At 35.4% G+C, this 21,143-nt stretch overlaps 4 protein-coding genes across 7 annotated transcripts; 3 read left to right on the top strand and 1 right to left on the bottom strand.

The window, feature by feature from the left end:
* The first annotated feature begins 1,335 nt into the window (after positions 1-1,335).
* Positions 1,336-6,858, top strand: LOC111790115 (CAAX prenyl protease 1 homolog). Its single transcript, XM_023670937.1, has 14 exons — positions 1,336-1,454; positions 2,092-2,239; positions 2,340-2,424; positions 2,515-2,610; positions 3,234-3,299; positions 3,479-3,577; positions 3,774-3,887; positions 3,981-4,091; positions 4,391-4,453; positions 4,622-4,714; positions 5,234-5,347; positions 5,873-5,944; positions 6,044-6,109; positions 6,403-6,858. The coding sequence occupies exons 1-14, from the start codon at positions 1,424-1,426 to the stop codon at positions 6,517-6,519; spliced, it is 1,275 nt and encodes a 424-aa protein (XP_023526705.1). The 5' UTR covers positions 1,336-1,423; the 3' UTR covers positions 6,520-6,858.
* Positions 6,859-9,511: 2,653 nt separating this feature from the next.
* On the top strand, positions 9,512-13,170 carry LOC111790114 (probable serine/threonine-protein kinase At1g01540). Its single transcript, XM_023670936.1, has 7 exons — positions 9,512-10,288; positions 10,590-10,694; positions 10,781-10,903; positions 11,006-11,176; positions 11,252-11,381; positions 11,493-11,702; positions 11,792-13,170. The coding sequence occupies exons 1-7, from the start codon at positions 9,714-9,716 to the stop codon at positions 11,939-11,941; spliced, it is 1,464 nt and encodes a 487-aa protein (XP_023526704.1). The 5' UTR covers positions 9,512-9,713; the 3' UTR covers positions 11,942-13,170.
* Positions 13,171-13,964: 794 nt separating this feature from the next.
* Positions 13,965-18,434, top strand: LOC111790116 (protein BPS1, chloroplastic-like). Of its 4 annotated transcripts, none has more exons than XR_002814447.1 (5): positions 13,965-14,095; positions 15,102-16,030; positions 16,475-17,268; positions 17,581-17,729; positions 17,829-18,434. XR_002814447.1 is itself a non-coding variant. In XM_023670939.1 (2 exons), the coding sequence occupies exon 2, from the start codon at positions 15,115-15,117 to the stop codon at positions 16,177-16,179; it is 1,065 nt and encodes a 354-aa protein (XP_023526707.1). In that variant the 5' UTR covers positions 13,965-14,095; positions 15,102-15,114; the 3' UTR covers positions 16,180-16,377. The 4 variants fall into 4 exon arrangements, 1 of the variants encoding a protein (XP_023526707.1); XR_002814449.1 differs by lacking the exon at positions 13,965-14,095 and adding an exon at positions 14,102-14,296; XR_002814448.1 differs by lacking the exon at positions 13,965-14,095 and adding an exon at positions 14,102-14,306.
* On the bottom strand, positions 16,729-19,739 carry LOC111790113 (probable polygalacturonase). The gene is made up of 6 exons (XM_023670935.1): positions 19,597-19,739; positions 19,036-19,392; positions 18,080-18,200; positions 17,816-17,990; positions 17,663-17,733; positions 16,729-17,584 (listed from the first exon to the last, which is right to left on the bottom strand). The coding sequence occupies exons 1-6, from the start codon at positions 19,630-19,632 to the stop codon at positions 16,875-16,877; spliced, it is 1,470 nt and encodes a 489-aa protein (XP_023526703.1). The 5' UTR covers positions 19,633-19,739; the 3' UTR covers positions 16,729-16,874.
* Between the last annotated feature and the right edge of the window lie 1,404 nt (positions 19,740-21,143).

Raw genomic sequence — 21,143 nt, 5'->3', positions numbered from 1 at the left:
TTAATGTTAGAAATTCTACAATAGTATGATATTGTCCACTTTGAACATAAGCCCTCGTGGCTTTGTTTTGGGCTTCCCCAAAAGCCTCATACTCATGGACATAGTATTCCTCACTTATAAACTCATGATCATTCCCTAAATTAGGAAAGGACTCACTCCCAATAATCCTCAACAAGTAATGTATAGCCCAAGTCCACCAGTAGTATATATTGTTTGTTTTAGCTCGTTACATATCGTCGTCAGCCTCACGGTTTTAAAATGCATCTTCTGTGGAGAGGTTTCCACGTTCCTATAAACAATGTTTTGTTTCTCTCTTGAACCGATGTAGAATCTCACAATTAACTAGTGACTTATTCACTAAATTACGTTCGTTTGGCTCTGATAGTGCGACGGTTACATTTTTATTCTCTAGAATAAATGTTTGATAGGTTATATAGATCAGTTTTATCAAATACTGTTTGGAACCCTGCAATAGATAGATGAGAATCTAAAAAAAAAAAAAAGGCTATCTAGTTCCTATTCCTATATGAATTCGACAAGCGATTTGTCGATAAATCTATTTTGCTTGTGAACTTTGAAAACTTTGATTCTCTAACATCTTGTCGATCAACCCTTTATGATTTGTATTTTTTTTACCATTTCCCATGGTATCGATTGTTTCATGATTTTATTTTTCTATTTATTTATGAATTTGATTTTAGGAAAAAAATAAACATTTGGTCCCAATGTTTGGGTTCGATAATATTTTGATCTATAAGTTTAAAAAATCGACATGAGGTTTGAGTTTTGTGATGAAAACCGTGCTTCTATTCTCCATCATATTCATTTTCCATTTCATCTCTCTTGCTTCAAACATATGATATCGGTTTTTCAACACTCTCTTATTTAGAATGATAAAACTACCGAGAAACTTTAAGAATTAAACAATTTAACAAGATTGCACGGTAAAAAAAAAATAGTGAAAAATTAATTGAAAGAGTAAATTGGTATGTTTATTCAAATTTGAATTATAAATCGATAAATTTGGTAAGATAAAGGTTAAAATTGGTAAAAAGGATTAATTCCTCCCAAAAAAATTGTTTTTACCAAATATTTTATCACGGCGAATTTACGTACTATTTAAGAGAGAGTATCGCAGAAGTATCTAAATGACGTGACTGATTTGACGGTAAAATAAAAGTTACCGCGAATTTTGAGAATGCATCGTAACGCGGCAAAAATTTCCCATAATCAAATGGACAGTCGGAGCAGTGACAAATTCAAGCTGCCCCGGTATCCGGAATCGGAAGATCCGACCCGACCCGACCGAGACACTTCTGATATAAATATCTTCCAAAGGCAATCTACCTGGGCTCAGCAAAAGCAACTCACCGTCGTCCCTCGTTCTCTGCATAGCTCCAGTGATTGATTCCTTTCTTTAGCCATGGCATTTCCGTACATGGAAGCTGTTGTTGGTACTCACTCTTCACCTACTTCTTGTTTCTGTCAATGTTTATGCATGTAATCTTTCCGTATTCGTGTTTGGATGCTTGATGTTTGGTTTTTGATTTGGTGTTTTCGCTACTTCTTGTTCGTTTTCGTAACCTCCATGATCACGAAGCCTGTTAGATCCGCTGAGCTTTACTGCGTATTTGTATGTTTTAACTTTTCGATTCCTTCGAGATTCTCGGAAGTTTCATGTTTCTGTTAGGGTTTTACGTTCGTGTTATTGATATTAAGATTTTGGGCGTTTTAATGCTTGCGAGTGGTATCTCGTAAATATAATTAGTGGTCGGAAATGATTATGAATGCTTTTGAATGGTTGAATTGTAATATCTTCTCCTACAGTTCACAAGACGGGACTGCGTCAAGTTGATTTCGAAATGAGTCTTATATAGCTTAGTTTTATTTCAATGAACGCACTTAGAGTCACGGTTTCTGTTAGTGTCAAGCTGAAGCGTTGAAGAAAGAAATCATTCTATGGGTATATGTGTAGATCGGTTCTTGTAGTTTTACTTCGCAATTAGTTGTCAGAATAGAGGTGTTCAATTTATTGATTAGAGATAAAGATTGCAATAATTGCTTTTCTGACGGATGTATTTTTATCCTCAGGTTTCATGATATTAATGTATATTTTCGAAACTTACTTGGATCTTCGGCAACATGCTGCTCTGAAACTGCCAACTCTTCCAAAGACTCTGGAAGGAGTTATAAGCAAAGAGAAATTTGAAAAATCCCGGGCCTACAGTCTTGATAAAAGGTTTGTCTTGCTTGAAAGTATTTGTTAAAGGTTCCCCTGAACTTGAACTTGTATTTATTTTGGTGTTTAAGTCTTATAACACGTGCCTCTTGACTTTCAGCCACTTTCATTTTGTTCATGAGTTCGTAACTATAGTGATGGATTCTTCAATACTGTTTTTTGGAGTACTGCCATGGTTTTGGAAGGTGAGTAATTATAGTTAATAAGTATTCATTCATTCATGTTTATTCATTACTTCCGTTGAAAATTTCATATTGCTCACTATTGCCATGCAGAAATCTGGAGAGTTTGTGGTGTTGGTTGGCCTCAATGCTGAAAATGAAATTCTCCACACACTTTCGTTTTTAGCTGGGGTCATGATTTGGTCACAGGTATGCTCATAAATTACAATTTAATTTCCATGTTCTAGAAATAGAGAAGTTATTTAGCTTTGATCTGCTTTGCTTTTTGAAGACCACAATCCATATACTTTGATCCCCACGTATTGCATAGAGCAGCATACTTCGTTTCCATACAGTACAAAGCTGCATGCTGTCGTCTGACTCATTGATTTCACGTTATAAACATTTTCTGCGACCGGCGTTTTCGAGGCCCCAGAAATAGGAGAAACAACTAATTTATGTTTTTTAATTGACTAGAGAATTAGAAACTTGTTTCTTACATTTAAATTGGAAATCAAACTCCATATGCATTATCCTATTGAATTATAATTGATGAATCGGAGAAATTCTGTTAACTTGAAATCGAAAGAAAGAAATGGTGTCACAATGACAGGGATGAACGCTAAAGTGTTAGAAATAGCCAAATTTCGTTTTTCATTATCTCCTTATTTTGGAAATATTCCCTACTGTATGTTGTATGGTTTTGCATTCTTTTCACTAATGTCTTGATTGCTTGGTTTTGAAGTTCTAAATATTTTCATTTATAGAGCGAACTTGGTATTTATGATTTGAAGTTGGTTTTACATTGATCATTTGTTCGAACTGGTTTGCAGGTCACAGATCTACCATTTTCTCTCTACTCGACTTTTGTGATTGAATCCCGCCATGGTTTCAACAAAGTATGTATTTTTTTCCTAACGTGATAAATCTCACTACAATGGGAGATGTCCAATTTTCTTTTGCATCAAACAACTATTTTTCCTGTGGCATTCCACTATAGGCACTTGGAAGTTTCCAACGCTATCCAGTCTACTTCCTTACTATTTTCCTAATGCCATTTTTATTATCTCTTCTACAGCAAACAATATGGTTATTCTTTAGGGACATGATTAAAGGGATTTTGTTATCCATCTTACTTGGCCCACCAATTGTATCTGCAATCATTATAATAGTACAGGTAAACTTATGTTAGTAGCTTTAGTCTACGCTGTCTGCATAATCATTCAGAAGTATGTCATCATAATGTTTATTCTTCCTGGAGTTCTTTTCTTCCTTCTATTCACTCTATCTACCCTTTGTTTTTGCAATAATATTCTTTGTATACTCCCTTTTGTAGTACGCAAGAACTAATTATATCTTTTGATTTTATACAGAAAGGAGGCCCTTACCTTGCCATCTATCTTTGGGGGTTTATGTTCACATTATCTCTTGTGATGATGACCCTCTATCCCATTCTTATAGCTCCTCTTTTCAATAAGTTTACCCCTGTGAGTATTCTAATTTTGTAATTTGATCAAAGATTTAGTGACTGGATACCATTTTTTCATTCAGTCATCCCACTTTAATGCTCTGTGAAATAGCTTCCTTCAGGTGATCTCAGGGAGAAGATTGAGAAACTTGCTTCCTCCCTCAAGTTCCCACTGAAGAAGTTGTTTGTTGTTGATGGATCCACGAGGTCAAGTCATAGCAATGTAAAACTCTTGACTACCAAATTCAATCTTGCCTTCTTTACATTCTTGATTTTTGGTCGTTTATTTACTTGTGTTTTGATATGTTATCTATATCGGTTTCTTCTTTTTGCCTGCTTTATCAATTAGCAATTGACAGTATTATTCAGGAAGTGATTTGGAATTTTTATATCTATGTCTAATGTTATTAGTTTTAGTCCTTTTGGATAATTACAGAACACACGCCAACTTGGTTTCTAATGAATAATTCTTCTAGTGGGGGTTTTTGTGATGATCTCATCAAATTACTGCTGTCTATGCAGGCTTACATGTATGGTTTCTTCAAGAACAAGAGAATTGTCCTCTATGATACGTTGATTCAACAGGTAAGTTGAAATGTTGTGGAAATCTTTTGTAATATTAAAGCTTTTGCTTGCGGAACTTACTTTTGGACAGAACCTTGTACAGTATATTTTAGTACTTCATTACTTTATATTTTCTTCAAATGTCTTGCTCATAGTAACTTTTTACTTTCTTTCCATTCTGTTTATTAGTGCAAAAATGATGAGGAAATTGTTGCTGTTATAGCACACGAATTGGGGCATTGGAAGCTAAATCATACGATGTACTCATTCATTGCTTTACAGGTATGCTGAGATTAGTTCTATTCACAATCGAACTAAAGTTCGTAGCATTATGCATCCTATAATTTTTTTCTTGAACACTCCGTAAAACATAAGTAAATCTTGCCCAAATTTTTTAGGAAGATAAATTGAAAATTATATGACTTAAATAGTTATATAGAAAAAAAAATTTATTTATTTACTAAAACTGGAAGTTAGCCGGACTGTCAAATAATTGAGGGACATTCTAAACTACGGCACCTCAAGCTGCTCTCTCCTTGTGCTTGTTCCGAAGAATAAGTAAGGTGCTGGTTATATCATGGACATGTTATCATTTGTTAATGGATAAGTAATTGCAGACTGCTGATTCCATTTCAAATTTTTTATTAAAGAAAAAGTGCTTGACATTTTCTCTTAATGTTTTATTAAAAAAAGAAATATATCTAAGTTCATAAGCTGGTATCATTCAGATTTACTAAGAACAAGATAAGGCTATGCCTTTCAAGTTTGAGAAGGCTTATTTTTTGAACTGTTTGTGAGCAGATTCTTACACTTTTGCAATTTGGGGGATATACCTTGGTGAGGAATTCCAGTGATTTGTTTCGAAGTTTTGGGTTTGATACTCAGCCAGTGCTTATTGGACTCATCATATTTCAGGTAGTGATAAAATAGAATATTGAATTATTAATCAAAAGTTGACATGCTAAGTTGCGCCTACTAATTGATTAGTTGTTCTTTTCTACTATGTTCATGTGTAGCTACTATTTTTTTTTTCTTCGACTAGGTTTTGGCTTTGTAACCATGCATCTTATTAATACTTCTTGTCATCCTGAATTCCAAATGCAATTGGTTTCGTTCTCTGTTTTTGAATATGATATTATAAATTTTCCCGTACAATTATATACACAAGCTGCATGCTTTGTGTTAATTTCCAGTTCCTGACTGCACTATTTCCACTATCAACTGCTTCATTTCACTTTCAATCTGAAGTTTACAGTTAAATATTTCATTCTCGTGGAATTCTTATGACCCTATGCCAATTAATCATTTCACTCCAGTGGCCTGTAGAACACATTAAAATGCTGTATAAAACCCAAAAATATCATAAGGAGGAAAAATGAGATGAAATTTATTTCGAACAGAATTTAATCATGTACACTTACGTTGCCTTTGGATGTGCAGCACACTGTAATACCTCTCCAGCATCTAGTAAGCTTTGGTCTCAACCTTGTCAGCCGATCTTTTGAGTTCCAGGTATGTCCAAAACTTGTGCCGTTACAGTTTTCTGTTATCCTCTATCTGTAAGAGTGTTTTGATCTTCAAAAATATATTTTCTTCTTTGACCAAATGCAGGCTGATGCCTTTGCAAAGAACCTTGGTTATTCTGCAGCTCTTCGTGCTGGTCTTGTCAAACTACAGGTTATTATTTATCTACAGTTTCCATCATGTGGTGTGAACTTCCTTCACTATCTTTTGGTTACGATCATTCCTCTCCTTTCCGCGTCAATCATGCCATTTTAGCAGATACCCATAATTTCTTTCTTACAGATAACTAGGGAAATTCATTTACTCATATGATATGTTGTCTGCTTCACATTTGATTTGAGCATTTGAATTTTATTTTTGGCACATTTGCATTTTAATTACACGCTATACAAGGACCTTGGTGATAAAGTAATTTGCATGGTAGACTAATAAAAGTTGCATTTCAGGAGGAGAATTTGTCTGCCATGAATACAGATCCTTGGTACTCTGCGTATCACTATTCTCATCCTCCACTTGTTGAACGGTTGGCTGCGCTTGACGAAGCGGATAAGAAGGAAGAATGATACCCAACCTCGCTCTGTTATATCATACTTAGCAGGTGAATTGACGTTCCACTACACTACCTGATTAGACTTTGTTTGGTGGGGAGAAAGAGATACTAGAGAAGAATCCCCCAAAGGAAGGGGGGACGCATGTTTGTTTTAGTTTTACACCAAAACGGAAAAAAAAAAGTTTCTTTTTCTTTTTCTTTGCTTGTCATATATGTCTCTGTATTAACTCGATCAGACTCTTCTTTGCATAATCTCGTGGGGTAGAATTCTATTGTATTTCTTTTTAAGGAAAGTGTAGTTCTGCTGACATTACTGAGTTCAATTCAATGAATTTTGTTGCAATTGTTGGTTGTTTTCTGTCTCCTAAATCCTACTTTCAAATAGGAAGTGCAATAGTTTGAATAGTTCGAGTCCTGTTGGCTTGTAGGCTTGTTCAACCAGTTAAGGCATTATAAATTTGACTGTGAGGCATTACAATGCCTTAGCCTTCAGTGATTAGAATGGATGACCAAGAGGAATGGGAATGCATTAATTTATACTTCTTGCTAAGCTTCAGAGTACAAACTAATATTGTTTATAAATGCAGGTTGATACTTTTGCAAAAGTTCATTTATGCAGGTCATGATCCAACAATTACGTGGCTAATTATTCGAACTTTTCTTGTCAGGATGAGTTGATTTTTTCTTTTTCTTTTTCTTTTTGAGTAATTTTGATATGAAGCCTCTGGTATGAACGATTACTATAAAGGCACACACCATATCATGATTTATAGACTAGACTTCTTTTAGCTTACTTAAGATCTAACTTGAGATATAAGGGCAAAAGTGCTTGTCTAGAGACTAAATTGTTATTTGTATGAAAATTCTAATGTGTTTTTTAAACCTTGTATTTCTTTTGAGACTTTTAACCATTTCTTTCGAGGAATGGAGTCCTTTCTTCTATGCAGATTTCTTGGACTAGACTTGGAGTTCTCTTGTTTCTTCTACGAGGTATTTTGCACCTATACTTTCTTTTGAAGTTCATTTGAGTTTTCTATAGGAATAGGTCCCGAGTTTCTTTGGTACCATAGTGATTGCCCTACATTCTATTTCTTTGAAGTTTGTTTTAGCCTCTTTTTAGGAATATAACATGTGTTTCTTTATCCCTGAAATGTGCGGTGCTCAACATTGATTCGAGGTATTTCTTTTCACTTATTTGAAAAAAGTCGAGGCACTTTATATCCATAGACTATTAATATTCAACTAACCTTGTCATTTGATCGCTGTAGTTGTGTTAAAATGGCATTAAAGCATATGTTAATGTCTCCTATTTGCTTAATAGTAATTTTGTAAACCTAAACTATAAATAATTGGAATACCCAAGCAAAAAAGCTAATACTTTTTCACCTTTTCTATAAAATACAGATATTTTGGAATATTTAACCTTCAAATATTATTGGGTTGGTAGAAATCGGTGGGTTTAAGTGGCACGAACTAAGAGCTTATAGGCATTGGTTGATGGCTTTCACGTGGACAATCCATATAGTTAAACTTTATGCATGTGCATAAGAACGACTGAAGTAGACCAATAATATATACCCATTGGAATTATAACCCAATAATAAAATGCTAAGATTATAATATTGAAATTTAGGATAATGAAGCTTTCATCAATACCCACAATTGGCTGTCACAAGAACAAAAACAAGAACCAAACAGCAAATCCTTATCAAATTCCAGCCAATTGAGAGAGACTGCCTGTCCACTTGAGAATTTCCTTTTCGCTATTATTTTATGAAGTTTGCCATTCTTTTGTCTTTAACTCATTTAGATTCTCTTAATGATTCCACTAATCCCTTTTCTTTGACAGAAAAGCAAGCAAATGGGATCCATCAATCTTTTAAAAGGATCATCTGTGGTTTAAATAAGGTATCAATCTTTAATTAATTAATTTTTTTATCTTAATAGTAATTTTTAAATTTAAATGACTAATATCATAATCGAGTAGATAAGACACCTATTACTATCTAAAAGATTAATTATTTGATTTGTTATTAATATGTTTTATTGATTCATTAAATTATTATATTTTTTTATTTAATAACTCAAAATTTTCTATTTCAAGTGAGGAGGATAGGGAATAAATATAAATGAAAAAAAAAAAAGAAAGAGAAAAACTCTCTTTTTTGTCCCTTTACTACTTTACCTTCTATTTTACCTTTTATTTTGAGTTGACAATATTTTTTTTCCTTATGTATTAATGGAGGTTAGAAACATGAAATTAAATAAAGGTTTAATTATCAAGAGTAATGAACTTATTATTACAATTTGTTTAAAATGAATCTAATATATTGATTTAATTATTAAGATTCCTAGGTCTTTGTAAAGAATGGTTAAGGCATTGAAAATTATAGGGAAATTTGTCACATGGCTCCTTGTTTGATCATATTGTTGTTTTTTGTTTTAGACGTGACACATAATCTTTTAAAATTATAGGCAAAACGATTTTAAAATTTTTAAAAATTAAACAAAGAAAACAAATTCTTCTAAAAAGTTTTAAATTTGTATTTAATAGGTTTAAAATTACTACTAAATCTTACTTTTAATTTTGTATTCATACTATTTTGTGTTGTTTTTTTTTAATTAAAAAGATCTTAATACATAGAAGATATATTTCACACTAAATTTCAAAATCTATTAACATTTTCTTAAAATGTTAATAAATAAAATATTTGTTTAAAATAATCTATTTAACCACTTTTTTAAAAAAATTAAAAATTGCGATTTATTATAAAATGTTTAATATAAAAAAAAGGACTAATTTTTTAAAAAACTTCATTATTTTTGTGTTGGACAGGTGAGAAAAGTCGGAGGATGTAAAGCCAGTGGACCCCAGTCTCATCCATTGTGAAAAAAGAAAACATACGAATCCCTTTTATCATTTAAAAAAGAAGGAAAAGAAATATATCTTTTTATAAAATTTTAAATAATATATATATATAAAAAAAAGCCCTTTTATCTTACTCCATTTGCTCATAAACTTTGATTAAGGCTTCCATTTTTCTTTTTATTCTCACTTCACTCTTCTTCAATTCCATTTTCCCTCTTAGCTAATTCGCCGGAATCCTCCATTGTTCAGATTTCCCGATGAGGTCGATGCCCTTAAACCCTCTGATTGGCTTTCTTTAGTTTCTTTACAATCCCTTTCAATCGATTCAGTAAGAAGAAATGTCAATTTATGATGCTGCATTTGTGAACACGGAGCTCGCTAAACCGACCTCGATTTTCGGCCTTCGTCTTTGGGTTGTAATCGGAATCTTAGTCGGAGCCCTAATAGTTCTCGCACTGTTTCTTCTTTCACTCTGCCTCACTTCTCGCAAGCGGAACCGCCATAAGAACCAAATCCGTTTCCCCAAGTCCACAACCGACCATTCTCCTCCCGCCGTTTCGAAGGAGATCCAGGAAATCGTCCACCACGCCGTGCCGGATCATCACCACCATGTGCAGCCGGAAATTCATGTCGAGATTGGAAAATTGGAGCATCGGGTTGTTTTCTCTGATAGACCCTCTAGTGGTGAGAGTAGAGGCGCTGTGAGTGAAAATGCTTCTTTTGGATCTGTTACTGTTGGTCCTGAGGTTTCACACCTGGGTTGGGGCAGATGGTATACTCTGAGAGAGCTCGAGGCCGCCACTAATTGCTTGTGTGAAGAGAATGTGATTGGAGAAGGTGGATATGGAATCGTGTATTTAGGCATTTTAGGAGATGGTACCAGAATTGCTATCAAGAACCTCTTGAATAACCGGTGATCGTGTGGACTAGTTCTATAATGTTTTATGCTTGCTTTTGTACTTTGACTTAATTTTCTTCTGCAACTTGAGGGCTCCGTTTGGTTTAGTTGGGAGTGGTTCTGTTTGATTTCAAGAAATCTAAGTCAATTATGTGTTGGAACTTAGAATGTGATAGAAATTCTGATGTAGTTGTTTCTTTTCTCTGGGGGGAGGGAAAGTTTCAAACTGCTACAACCTTTTGTATTTCTGATTTGGCATGTTCTTCTTGGTTTGAAGATTATATGGATGCTGAAGTTTAATCTATTTGTTTATTAGGGGTCAAGCTGAGAGGGAATTCAAAGTGGAAGTGGAGGCAATTGGACGTGTAAGACACAAGAATCTTGTCAGATTGCTGGGATATTGCGTTGAGGGTGCATATAGGTACTGTTGATTTTCTTTAAATTTGAGAGTTTTTGGTGCAAATAAACGTTTATTCTTAACTTTTTTTTTTCCCCCCTTTTTTTCAGAATGCTTGTTTACGAGTACATCAACAATGGCAATCTAGACCAATGGCTTCATGGCGATGTTGGGGATATTAGCCCTTTGACGTGGGAGATTCGTGTTAACATCATAGTTGGAACAGCAAAGGGGTATGTAATTGGGTTATTGCGGATTAGCTATCGATTCTTGTTGCAGCATGCAATACCACTAATGCAGTTCTCTCTCTCTGTTTTGTTTTTTCTATTGTATAGATTAGCATATCTTCACGAGGGTCTTGAACCAAAGGTTGTCCATCGTGATGTAAAATCAAGCAACATACTTCTTGATCGTCAGTGGAATGCTAAAGTATCTGATTTTGGGCTGGCCAAGCTTCTTTGTTCTGAAAGAAGCTATGTGACAACTCGTGTAATGGGCACATTTGGGTTAGTTCATATCTTATGCTCGATTGTTATTTTCTACGGTTCATAAGATGGTAAGTCATTTGGTGATTTCTATAGCTATGTTGCACCTGAGTACGCCTGCACTGGGATGTTGAATGAAAAGAGTGATGTTTATAGCTTTGGAATTCTAGTTATGGAGATAATTTCAGGGCGGATCCCTGTTGATTATAGTAGACCTCAAGGAGAGGTAAGTTTTTCTTTGCATCTAATGCTCAATTATGAATAGTTAATGCATTAGTGTTATCTCCGTTCTTTTCTTTTCTGCTACTTATGCAGTTGAAGTTAATTGCAACTACAGGTAAATTTGGTGGATTGGTTGAAAGCAATGGTTGGAGACAGAAAATCTGAGGAAGTGGTTGACCCCAAGTTGCCAGATAAGCCTCCTTCCAAAGCTCTGAAACGGGTATTGTTGGTTGCTCTTCGCTGTGTCGATCCTGATGCTACGAAGAGGCCGAAAATGGGACATGTCATCCACATGCTCGAGGCAGATAATTTGCTGTCTCATGATGTATGAAGCTGCATCTATAAGCTTTATTTGATGTTTTGGTTTGCTCTTAACAATTCTCCCAACTCAATCTGTCTTTAACTAATTTGTAGGAACATCGGGTCGGTAAGAATTCTTCTCGTTCAATTCAAGGCCATCAACATGAGAACCTGGTCATTCCAAGACAAGTTAACAACCCGAAATACGAAGGTGCATCTTCTAATGTAAGTGAAGGTGACAATGGAAACTTCAACATGAAGTAGGTGGAGATAATAACGTATCACACTGGCATGATTTACACGACTGACACTGCAAGTTTCTCTGATGTTGGGAGCTAAATCAACAAGTATAGGGTTTGCTTTATAGAATTTGTTTATGCGCTTCAGCTGCATCACATCTCCAGATAGGTTGCTTTATAGAATTTGTTTATGCGCTTCAGCTGCATCACATCTCCAGATAGGTTGCTTTTCTAAACTTAAATAAGTCCCATTCTTACAGAAGAAGCTATAACAATCGAAACACTTCCTCTCTGGTTCGATGTGCACCGTTTGCTTAGGCTCCTTGAGTCCTAGTCGCTTTCTGACTTGATATTGACCAAACAAAGCCATCGTCTATTATTACCTTTTAGGGTAGGGCACCTAGTTTCTATTTGGTAAAGATAGCTCTTGTGTCATTGTACATCTAAAATTACACCCTTTTATTATGGAGAACGTTGGTCCTGTCAATTGTTTGGTCAAGCACCTAACCATCTTTGTTGGTGGAATTGGTTGAAACTTCCAGTGAGATCGTGTAGCCTATAACTGTATGCTTGTGTATGCTTGTGAAGTGTGGTCCCTGTGACCAGCAAGTTTGGTGGAGACATCTCCAACTGCATCTTCGCCTTCATGTGCTCTTTTGCTCTGTTCTGACTGGACCAGCGAGGCCAAGATGTGGACTAGAACGGAGGCATTTGATATCGAAAACATGACGGGGTTTTGTCCGATCTTCACGTTAGGCTGCCCAAAGTTTCCTCCTAAGCTGGCTGTGGATGCTTCTGAAGGGATCAGATCAATCCTTTGGTTTATCTTCCACCATACATTGTCTTTTCAAGCACTCTCTGTCAAACTGAATGTCTTTGGGAAGCTCCTTCAGAACCCCTTATCCAAAGCTTGCTTTTGGAGAGTAAGTTTCAAAGTGCTTCTATTACTTAATGAAGTTGGGCCATTTATGTAACATAATTTTTATTCTTTTTCTTTTTTGAAAATTTGCATCTTTGTATTTATTAATTTATTTTTACAGTTGTTGTCACAGTAAGATTTATAAAGAACTCCATTTGCAGAGTTGGGGCCAAGTGGGCTGGATCAAACTTGAGCAAATTTGCTTGTGTTCCCAATGCAGAATAGCTTTGCCATTTGTTGAGGTTTTCTAGTTCATTATTTTAACTTGGAAGCCTAACTATGGGCTGTTGAACATATATGGTTAAATAAATAATTGTGTTCGGCGGGGATTTGAATCTCGTGGATGTAATTTCTTAATCAGTTAGGCTATACTTAAACAATTTAATTAGAATGGAGCGAAGTCCGCTCTTCATTTTGGGTTAGATTCAAAATTCAAATAAAACTGTTTCATTCCTTGTCGGAAACACCTTCAATGGTATGGGCTATGCCTAATACTAGAACGAACTTCAAAAATTCAAAGATTAATAAATTTCTAGAACGAACTTCAAAAATTCAAAGATTAAAAAATTTCAAGAAATTTATTGTAAAAGAAAAATATTAAAAGATAGCAATAATTATAACAAATTAATAAAACCAAGTCATTTTCACAAATCCAATTTCTTTATAAATATGGTGTGAACAATTCCCCCTAAATTTCTAAATTCTTTTATAAATATTAGGTAATCAATATGGATTATAAATATTTTAAATTTAAAATCCTCCTCTCACTCGTTATAAATAAATAAATAATAATTAAAATTTCTTACTTTTATTGCCACTGTTTTTTATATGATAATGTGACGTAAAATCCACACCGTCCAAACGTGGAAGATGTTTACGGTCAAAGTGTATTAATTCCACCAGCCAGACCAGTCAAAATCTGCCACGTTTAGTGCCAGAAGTCCTGTCATCTGTCCGTGAGTAACCTCCCAGTCATTTTAGAGCATTCCCGAACGAAACAAATTCGGCGAAGGAAATTAAATTCCACATGACGGTCAAAAAAAAAAAAAAAAAAAAAAAAGATTTCGGTGTTACGTCAATATCCAATCAATTTCGTCCACGTTTCCACCTTTCGCACAATTTGCGTACCTCTCCTGTTATTTTATCACTGCCTTTATCATCAATTATGAGAAACATCCCCTCATTTCCATCACGCAATTTCAACGTTTCCTAGCTGCGATAATTTCTTGGAAATTTCCTTTGCTAAGGTTTCTGAATCTGGTAGGAGCCGCTCCATTTTCTTCTCGAAATGATTTGATCTTATTGCTTTCAAAATTATTCTGTTTGCTGTATGTAGATTTAGGTCTCGATGTAACTATATAGGGTCTCTGTGATTTTTTTTTTCTTTTAATAGATGTTTGGTGTCGATTTCTGAAGGATTTTTTCATTTGTTCTGCTCTAAACGGATTGTTCTTCGTAGATGTACGAATCGGTAACTTTGATACTCTGATTTCTCTTTATTTATTATTATTTTTTTTTTGGTACTTTTTTTTAGTTTACTTGTAATTGCTTGTAAATATACATTCCCTTTTATGGTGTTTTCTCAGTACTTTTTTCACAATTTTTTTTGGTTTAGAAATTGATCTCTGGAAATGCGTGTCTTGGAATGTTTTTAAGGTTTTGTTTGAAGGAAAAGATAGTGTTTTTTGCTGCTTCAGAATATTGAAAATTAGATTGACGTTTGACCATTTTCTCCCCTCAATTTTATGCGTGGAAAATGATTTGTTTTCCTTGTGCAGTTTGTTGATATTAGGTGTAGCATTTGATGAAACTTGTGTTGTTGTATTCTGGTTTGGGAAATCCCTTTGTTTACTTCTGGAGCTTTTTGCTACAAAAAAATTGATTGGGTTTTTGAATAAATTCAATTCTGGGATGTTCTATCATTAGACTCATATTTTCATTCCAAAGGTTGAAAGTTGTAACATTACATGGGGAGAACTAGCTATTTGAGTTGTTGTTTGCAAGGAGAATTCCTTGTTAAGCAGGGAACTTGGCTGTTTACTGATGTTAGTAGTTGGTTTATCTAGTTCCTTCATCAGTGCTTTACTTCTGCCCTACATTGGCTAAATTGAATATGCCATGTTTGGAAATTCCATGGAAGGTTTGGTGCACCAATTGCATCTAAAATTTGTGTACATGACATTCCATGTGATTTTGGCATGATGGATGGTTATCTTGAACTTGTTTCCAAATGAGAGCTCATCCTTGGTTTTTATACATCTTGCAGTTCGTGTTATATAATGAGCAAACCGCAAGAGCCGCACCGGCCTTTCTTTCATTTTGGGAATCCTTTTCGTGCTATATCGCCAAAGGGTTCAAAATTGTCTTCTAGACTTGTTTTTCTTTTAGCCACTTTTGAGGATTCCTTGGCACAGAAGCTGAGCAAGCTTACTCCTAAATCGGATAATGACGTATTTAGCTTCTTATGGATGGGATTAGCAATGAAGCTGCTGTGTGAAATTCACAATGATGTAAAAACTCTTATAGGAGATCTTGAGCTCCCTGTATCTGACTGGGGTGAGAAATGGCTAGATGAGTACCTGGACGTCAGTGTGAAATTACTTGATATATGCAATGATTTTAGCTCTGATCTCTCACAGTTAAATCAGGGTCATCTGATACTTCGGTGTGCCCTGCACAATCTGGCTTCTACATCTTCCAACCAGTTTGTTCCGGCCCGTTCTTCGTTAGATGCATGGAATCAACATATTAGTTCCAGAACCTCCAGAGTTGAGAACCGTTCTCCTATTATGGACCATCTTGAGGAATTACTTGATCTTCCGAAGGTCAAGAACTCACCCAAAGGCAAGGTTTTGATGCAAGTGATGTACGGAGTGAAGGTGGCAACTTTGTTTATTTGCAGTGTTTTTGCTTATGCCTTCTCCGGTTCTTCCAAAAGGCTGTTATCCATCAATGTTCCGGATACATACAGATGGGCACAAGCGTTTACTGAATTACAGAAAAATGTAAATATGGGAATTAAAATAAATCATTCCAGTGGAAGGTTTACTGCGTTGAGAGATCTTAATGCAGTTGATGAGCGTGTAAAAAAACTGCACTCTATGATTCAAGAAAATATTGATGGTGGCATGAAAGTGGAAGAATGTCAAAATTTGATTGTAGATTTGAGGAGCGAGGCAGAAAAGCTTACACAAGGTGTTGATCATCTTACAAAACAAGTTGATGAGTTTTTTTACATTGTTTTATCTGGACGTGATGCATTGCTTTCAAATCTTAGATCAAGTGAAATAGTATTTGATCAGGGAATGAGGGGCTGTCTACAAGGCAACCGTGACGGAGTCTGAGCTTGCTCGTCTATATGAAAGGGTTCAACTGGTTATTTTCCCATCTTTTGATTGGTGAATGTACAATATCTTGTCTTGCTTGTCATAGTATAGCCTGTGTAAGAATAGTTTATGTTTTCTTAATTTTGTGGTTTGAGTGTGTAATGTTGTACTATGCAATGAGAATGAAATGGAAAAGTATATCATGTTCAAGTAGAAGCTTTGCTGACTAAAGTTTTCTTTACCGGTCACATACTATAATTATAGCCACTGGATTATGACATTGTGTCTCTTAAAACTTTGTTTGCTGATGCAGTGACAGAAGGAAAAGATCAGAAGCATGAGTTTTCATGCGGCGTGTCGCGGTCTAGAACCGCCAACCTTGCCGGTGAACATTTGCAAGTTAGCTGCAGAAATTGGCAGTGGGTTTGTGAATTTTACTTGATGGTTGGATCCTTCTCACATCTTGAACATTTTCCTCATCTTATCTCATCGTTTTCCTAGTTTTTTTTTGGCATATAACTTCATTTACTCGCTAGTTGCTTTTAAAGAGAAATCAAGATGACATTCTATGGGTGAGTCCAGCCTATATTAATCAGAACTGTGCTGGAAAGGTAGAATACAGGTCTTACAGAACATTTTTAGATAGATTTTTATGCCATCGGTAACGATATATTGACTCGATATTGCTTTTGCTGGTACACAGCAAGAAAGCTTCATACATGACTGATTTGATATGAGCATTTTCTCAACTCGACTGCTTCAATTGGTATAGTGTCCTCTGGAAATTTGCATGTTGTAATCTTTTCTTCACCCTGATCGGGTAACAGACTGCACGGTGGAGGAGTAACCTGGCTGGTTATTCCCTCAACATCAGTGCAAGTCCATGGCTGTTTCTTGGCCTTTGGTGCCATGCTGATTGTCACATTGGAAATGCAGATATCTGTAAATGAGTCACCCGAAATTCCCTCCAATCTCGCTGCCATTGTTGCGTTTTCAACGACTATATCCCTGTAGTTGATTCCTTGAATTACAGGCAATGCGTGGGGGTCGTATTTCTTATCAGCATGTGACCCGTAATTGCCTGTCATCCAAAATGCCCATTTCATGGTATGCATTGTCATCCTCCTTACATATATGTCTTTTACATATCCTCCCCTTCCTATGCCAGTTTTGATCCTGACCCCGGATTCGGAATTGATGGCTGTGATGTCTTCGGCTCGGACATCTTGGATCCCACCCGACATCTCACTTCCCAGTGCAATTACAGCACTTGTAGGCGAAATGCATGTGAGGCGTCTGATGACCAGTTGCTTAGTCGGCCATCCAAATCTTATGCCATACTCATCCCAGCCACTCTTAACAGCTACACAATCATCTCCAGATACTATGTAACAATCTTCAATTCTAACGTTTGTGCAGGAATCTGCAGATGAAGTCGGTCATTGGTTTAACAAGATGTATAAAACTACTTGAAAAGTTCGAGTTGCTTTGGTGAACAAACCTGGGTTGATACCGTCTGTATTCGGAGATCGAACTGGAGCGATAATGGTGATGCCTTGAATAACAAGGTTGCTGCATAGCATTTGCAAGTGAATCAAATCTGGGAATGTTGAATGTTGTACTCATTGTTCCTATGAAATAACTAATTGGTTACCTGCTGTAAACAGGATGAACATTCCAAGATGGAGAATTCAGCAGGGTCAGATTCGATATCTGTATATTGCTGGAATACATGATCTCGATCAAGTACGGTCGGGTGTACTTAAGCTTTCCCTGATGAAACAGCTGCCACCAGCGATCACCCTGACCGTCAATCGTACCATTGTTTCCTGATGTCGATTGTGTTGCACTCAAATTTTCAGACACCAGTCAAGAAAAATGAGAGACAGACAGGAGGGTATAGCAGTGGGATATTTACCTGTGATGACAACATCAGTGAGGTTTGTTCCAAAGATTAAACTGATGTACCGTCCCCCCGATGTGTCCCTTCCATGACCGTAGGATGGCAGCGGTTCAACCACAGACCATTCATTCAGATCCTATCAAAGAAGTTGAAAATCAGTCAAATTTTATAGTTGTTGGATCGACAAGTCTAGTTGATTTAAGATTCTCTCGACCCGATGATTTTGTTAGATGGGGATGGACCTTAACCTTAGAGTCGGTTTAACAACTTTAGCTGACCTAACCACAGCAAGTGTTTGGATTTCAAATGGTTAAGGCATAATTTAAGGACCTAATTTACATGGAATCCAATGGATTTCAAAATCATTCAATTTCTTGTTGTTGGTTTTAAAACCACTTAGAAAAAGTTGAAGAAACTGCCCCAACTTTTGACCCATCAGCTCAAGACACCAATGTCTTTGCCTTTGACTTCTTTTAATTAATTATCTCTTCTATAAATATAAAAAATTATTTTTATTTTTGAAATTCAACAAAAAATTTAAATATTTTTTAAAAGGTAAAAAATATAGTAAAAATTAATTATGAGGAAACAAACATAAATTACAAAAACGGTAACGAGCATTCTAGTAGCAATATTGTCTTCACATGAAAAGGAATGATTTCAAAAAAAGTGAACATTTGGGCGTTTTTGTCATTGTCTTATAATGTTTTCGTAAATTTTACTCAAAGAAATATTTTTTTTATTGTATAAAATTTTATATTAATTTAATCGGTAAATTTTAGAAATTATTTCATATTTTCTTCTCCTTATAATTTTATATTTTTTTAATTTATAAATCTACTAAATTCTATTCAAAATTCAAAATTGTGAATTTAGAAGAAAAAAATATTTTAAAAAATAAATAGAGACATTTTAAAAAATAATTTAAGGAGAAAAATGTCAGATAGAGAGAGGGTAGAGAAAGGTGAAACCTGAGAAGCAAGCAGGACAGCATCCTGATGCAGAAACAGAGTAAAATGACTGGTGAGGTTGAAGCTGCCGGTAAGCCACCTCCCCGCCGGCACATACAGCTGAGCGCCACCATCGCCGGCGTATTGGCTGAGCCGCTCCACAGCCGCCTGAAACGCCTTCGTATTCGACGTCTCTCCGTCGCCAACGCCGCCGAAGTCCGTTATGGAAGCACTGTGGGCTCTGCAACTTATAGCCCCATATTCAATCATCTTGCCCTCCACAATCCTCCCCTTTCTGTGCTTTCTCCCCTTCCTCCCCTCAACTTCCCCCATCATCGCCGCCGCCAGAATAAGCACCAAAATCGCCATTTTCACTACCTGTGAAAACAAGAACAACATTTTCATTCTAAACACAAAGTAAAAACATGAACGCATTTCAAAAAAAGGTTAAAAGGGTTTGTTCAAATGCTATAAAGGGGAAATGGGTCGGTGGATTTGAAGCTAAAAGCCATAAAAAATGGAAGCTTTTGAAGAGATTTTAGCGAAAGAAGCCATTGGAGAAGGAATTCCTTGTGTTCTTACCTGAGCTTTAATGGGTTTGTTGTAGAGTTCCTCCATTGTGATGATTTGTGAAAGAAACTGAGGTTTGAGAGGTTGTGTTTGTGAGTGTGGGAGAAGGATGAGTGAGTGGGCGGTTTTATAGATTTAACTTTTACTTGTTTGATGCCTTCACGTTCTACCCACCACGCCATTGCAAATAAGGAATTTTGTTTCAAGTTTTTTTTTATATATTTATTTTTAATTATTATTTTACAAATATTTGGTTTAAGTCCGAACTTGGAAGAGATTTCTCTCCTTTAACTCAACGCGTCCCGGGACCGAATTATATTCGCCCTCAATCCCGCCAAATTCTTGCCCTCCTCTCGCTTTATGTATATACACGAACATTTTATGAGTAGAAATTTTAGATGTCTTTGTTCTACCTACCATTGCAAATAAAGAATTTATTTTTATAATAAATTAAATATTATCTTATCCAGTTAAAGTTTGGATCCATTTCATTATTTCTCCTTTAGCATAATAGGCTTGAGACGAAACTATATTCTCAACCATCCCACTTAATGTCAATCTTTTTAAATACTAATATATCAATGTGAGTATAATTTAATAACATTTTAATAAATATTTTTAATCCATTATTGGTACAGGATAGTGTAACAGCTCAAACCCACTGCTAACATATATTGTTCGCTTTCGCACTGTTACGTATTGTCTCAGCTTCATGGTTTTAAAACGCGTCTATTAGAGAGAAGTTTCTACACCCTTATAAAGAATGTTTTGTTCCCCTCTCCAAACGATGTGAAATCTCACGATCCACTCCATTAGGACCAGCATCCTCCCTGACATACTGTCTGGTGTCTGGCTCTGATATCATTGTAACAACTCAAGCCCACTTATCCGCTTTGGCCCGTTAGGTATCGTCGTCAACCTCAAAATTTTAAAATGCGTCTACTGGTGAGAAGTTTTCACACCCTTGTGAAAAATGTTTTGTTCCCCTAGTCTCTAGACTTACCAAATAAAATTAAAATTAAAATGTTAAATTAAATTAAACTCACACCCTAACACACGTGTAACCTTTTGAGAATTACTAAAGTGCTTTTATTATATTTAAAAGAAAAATAAAATACACCAAATAATTTCAATTAACTATGTACAATTTTTTTTAATATATAGTTTATTTGGGCAACCTATAAGCTAAATATTGCGGTTAAATTTCAGCCACAAATAAAATAAAAATTTAAAAAGAAAAGAAAATAAATAAATAAATAAATAAAAGTGGAATTTTAAGTTGGAAGTGGGAAGCATGGGGTGTGGGAAGGGGATGGGGGAGATAAGAGGAGTGGAATTTGTGATTTTACATCTCTGCCCCTAACTTTATATTAGTGAGTGGGTCCCACATTTGTCCTTTTTGGACTTTTCTCGGAGATTGTGAGTCTTTTGTTGTATAATAATCTCGTGAACGCCGATGGGCGATGCCTACCCACTTCTCACGCTCACGGGTTTATAAAAATAAAATATAAAATAATATATTATTTTCAATAAAATATAAAACCCACTCAAAAAAATAA

The sequence above is a fragment of the Cucurbita pepo genome, chromosome LG03 (assembly GCF_002806865.2).
Source record: "Cucurbita pepo subsp. pepo cultivar mu-cu-16 chromosome LG03, ASM280686v2, whole genome shotgun sequence".
In the NCBI taxonomy this organism is placed as follows: Eukaryota; Viridiplantae; Streptophyta; class Magnoliopsida; order Cucurbitales; family Cucurbitaceae; genus Cucurbita; species Cucurbita pepo.
Note: the sequence above shows the minus strand (reverse complement) of the source record. Positions and strands in the feature narration are given on the sequence as shown.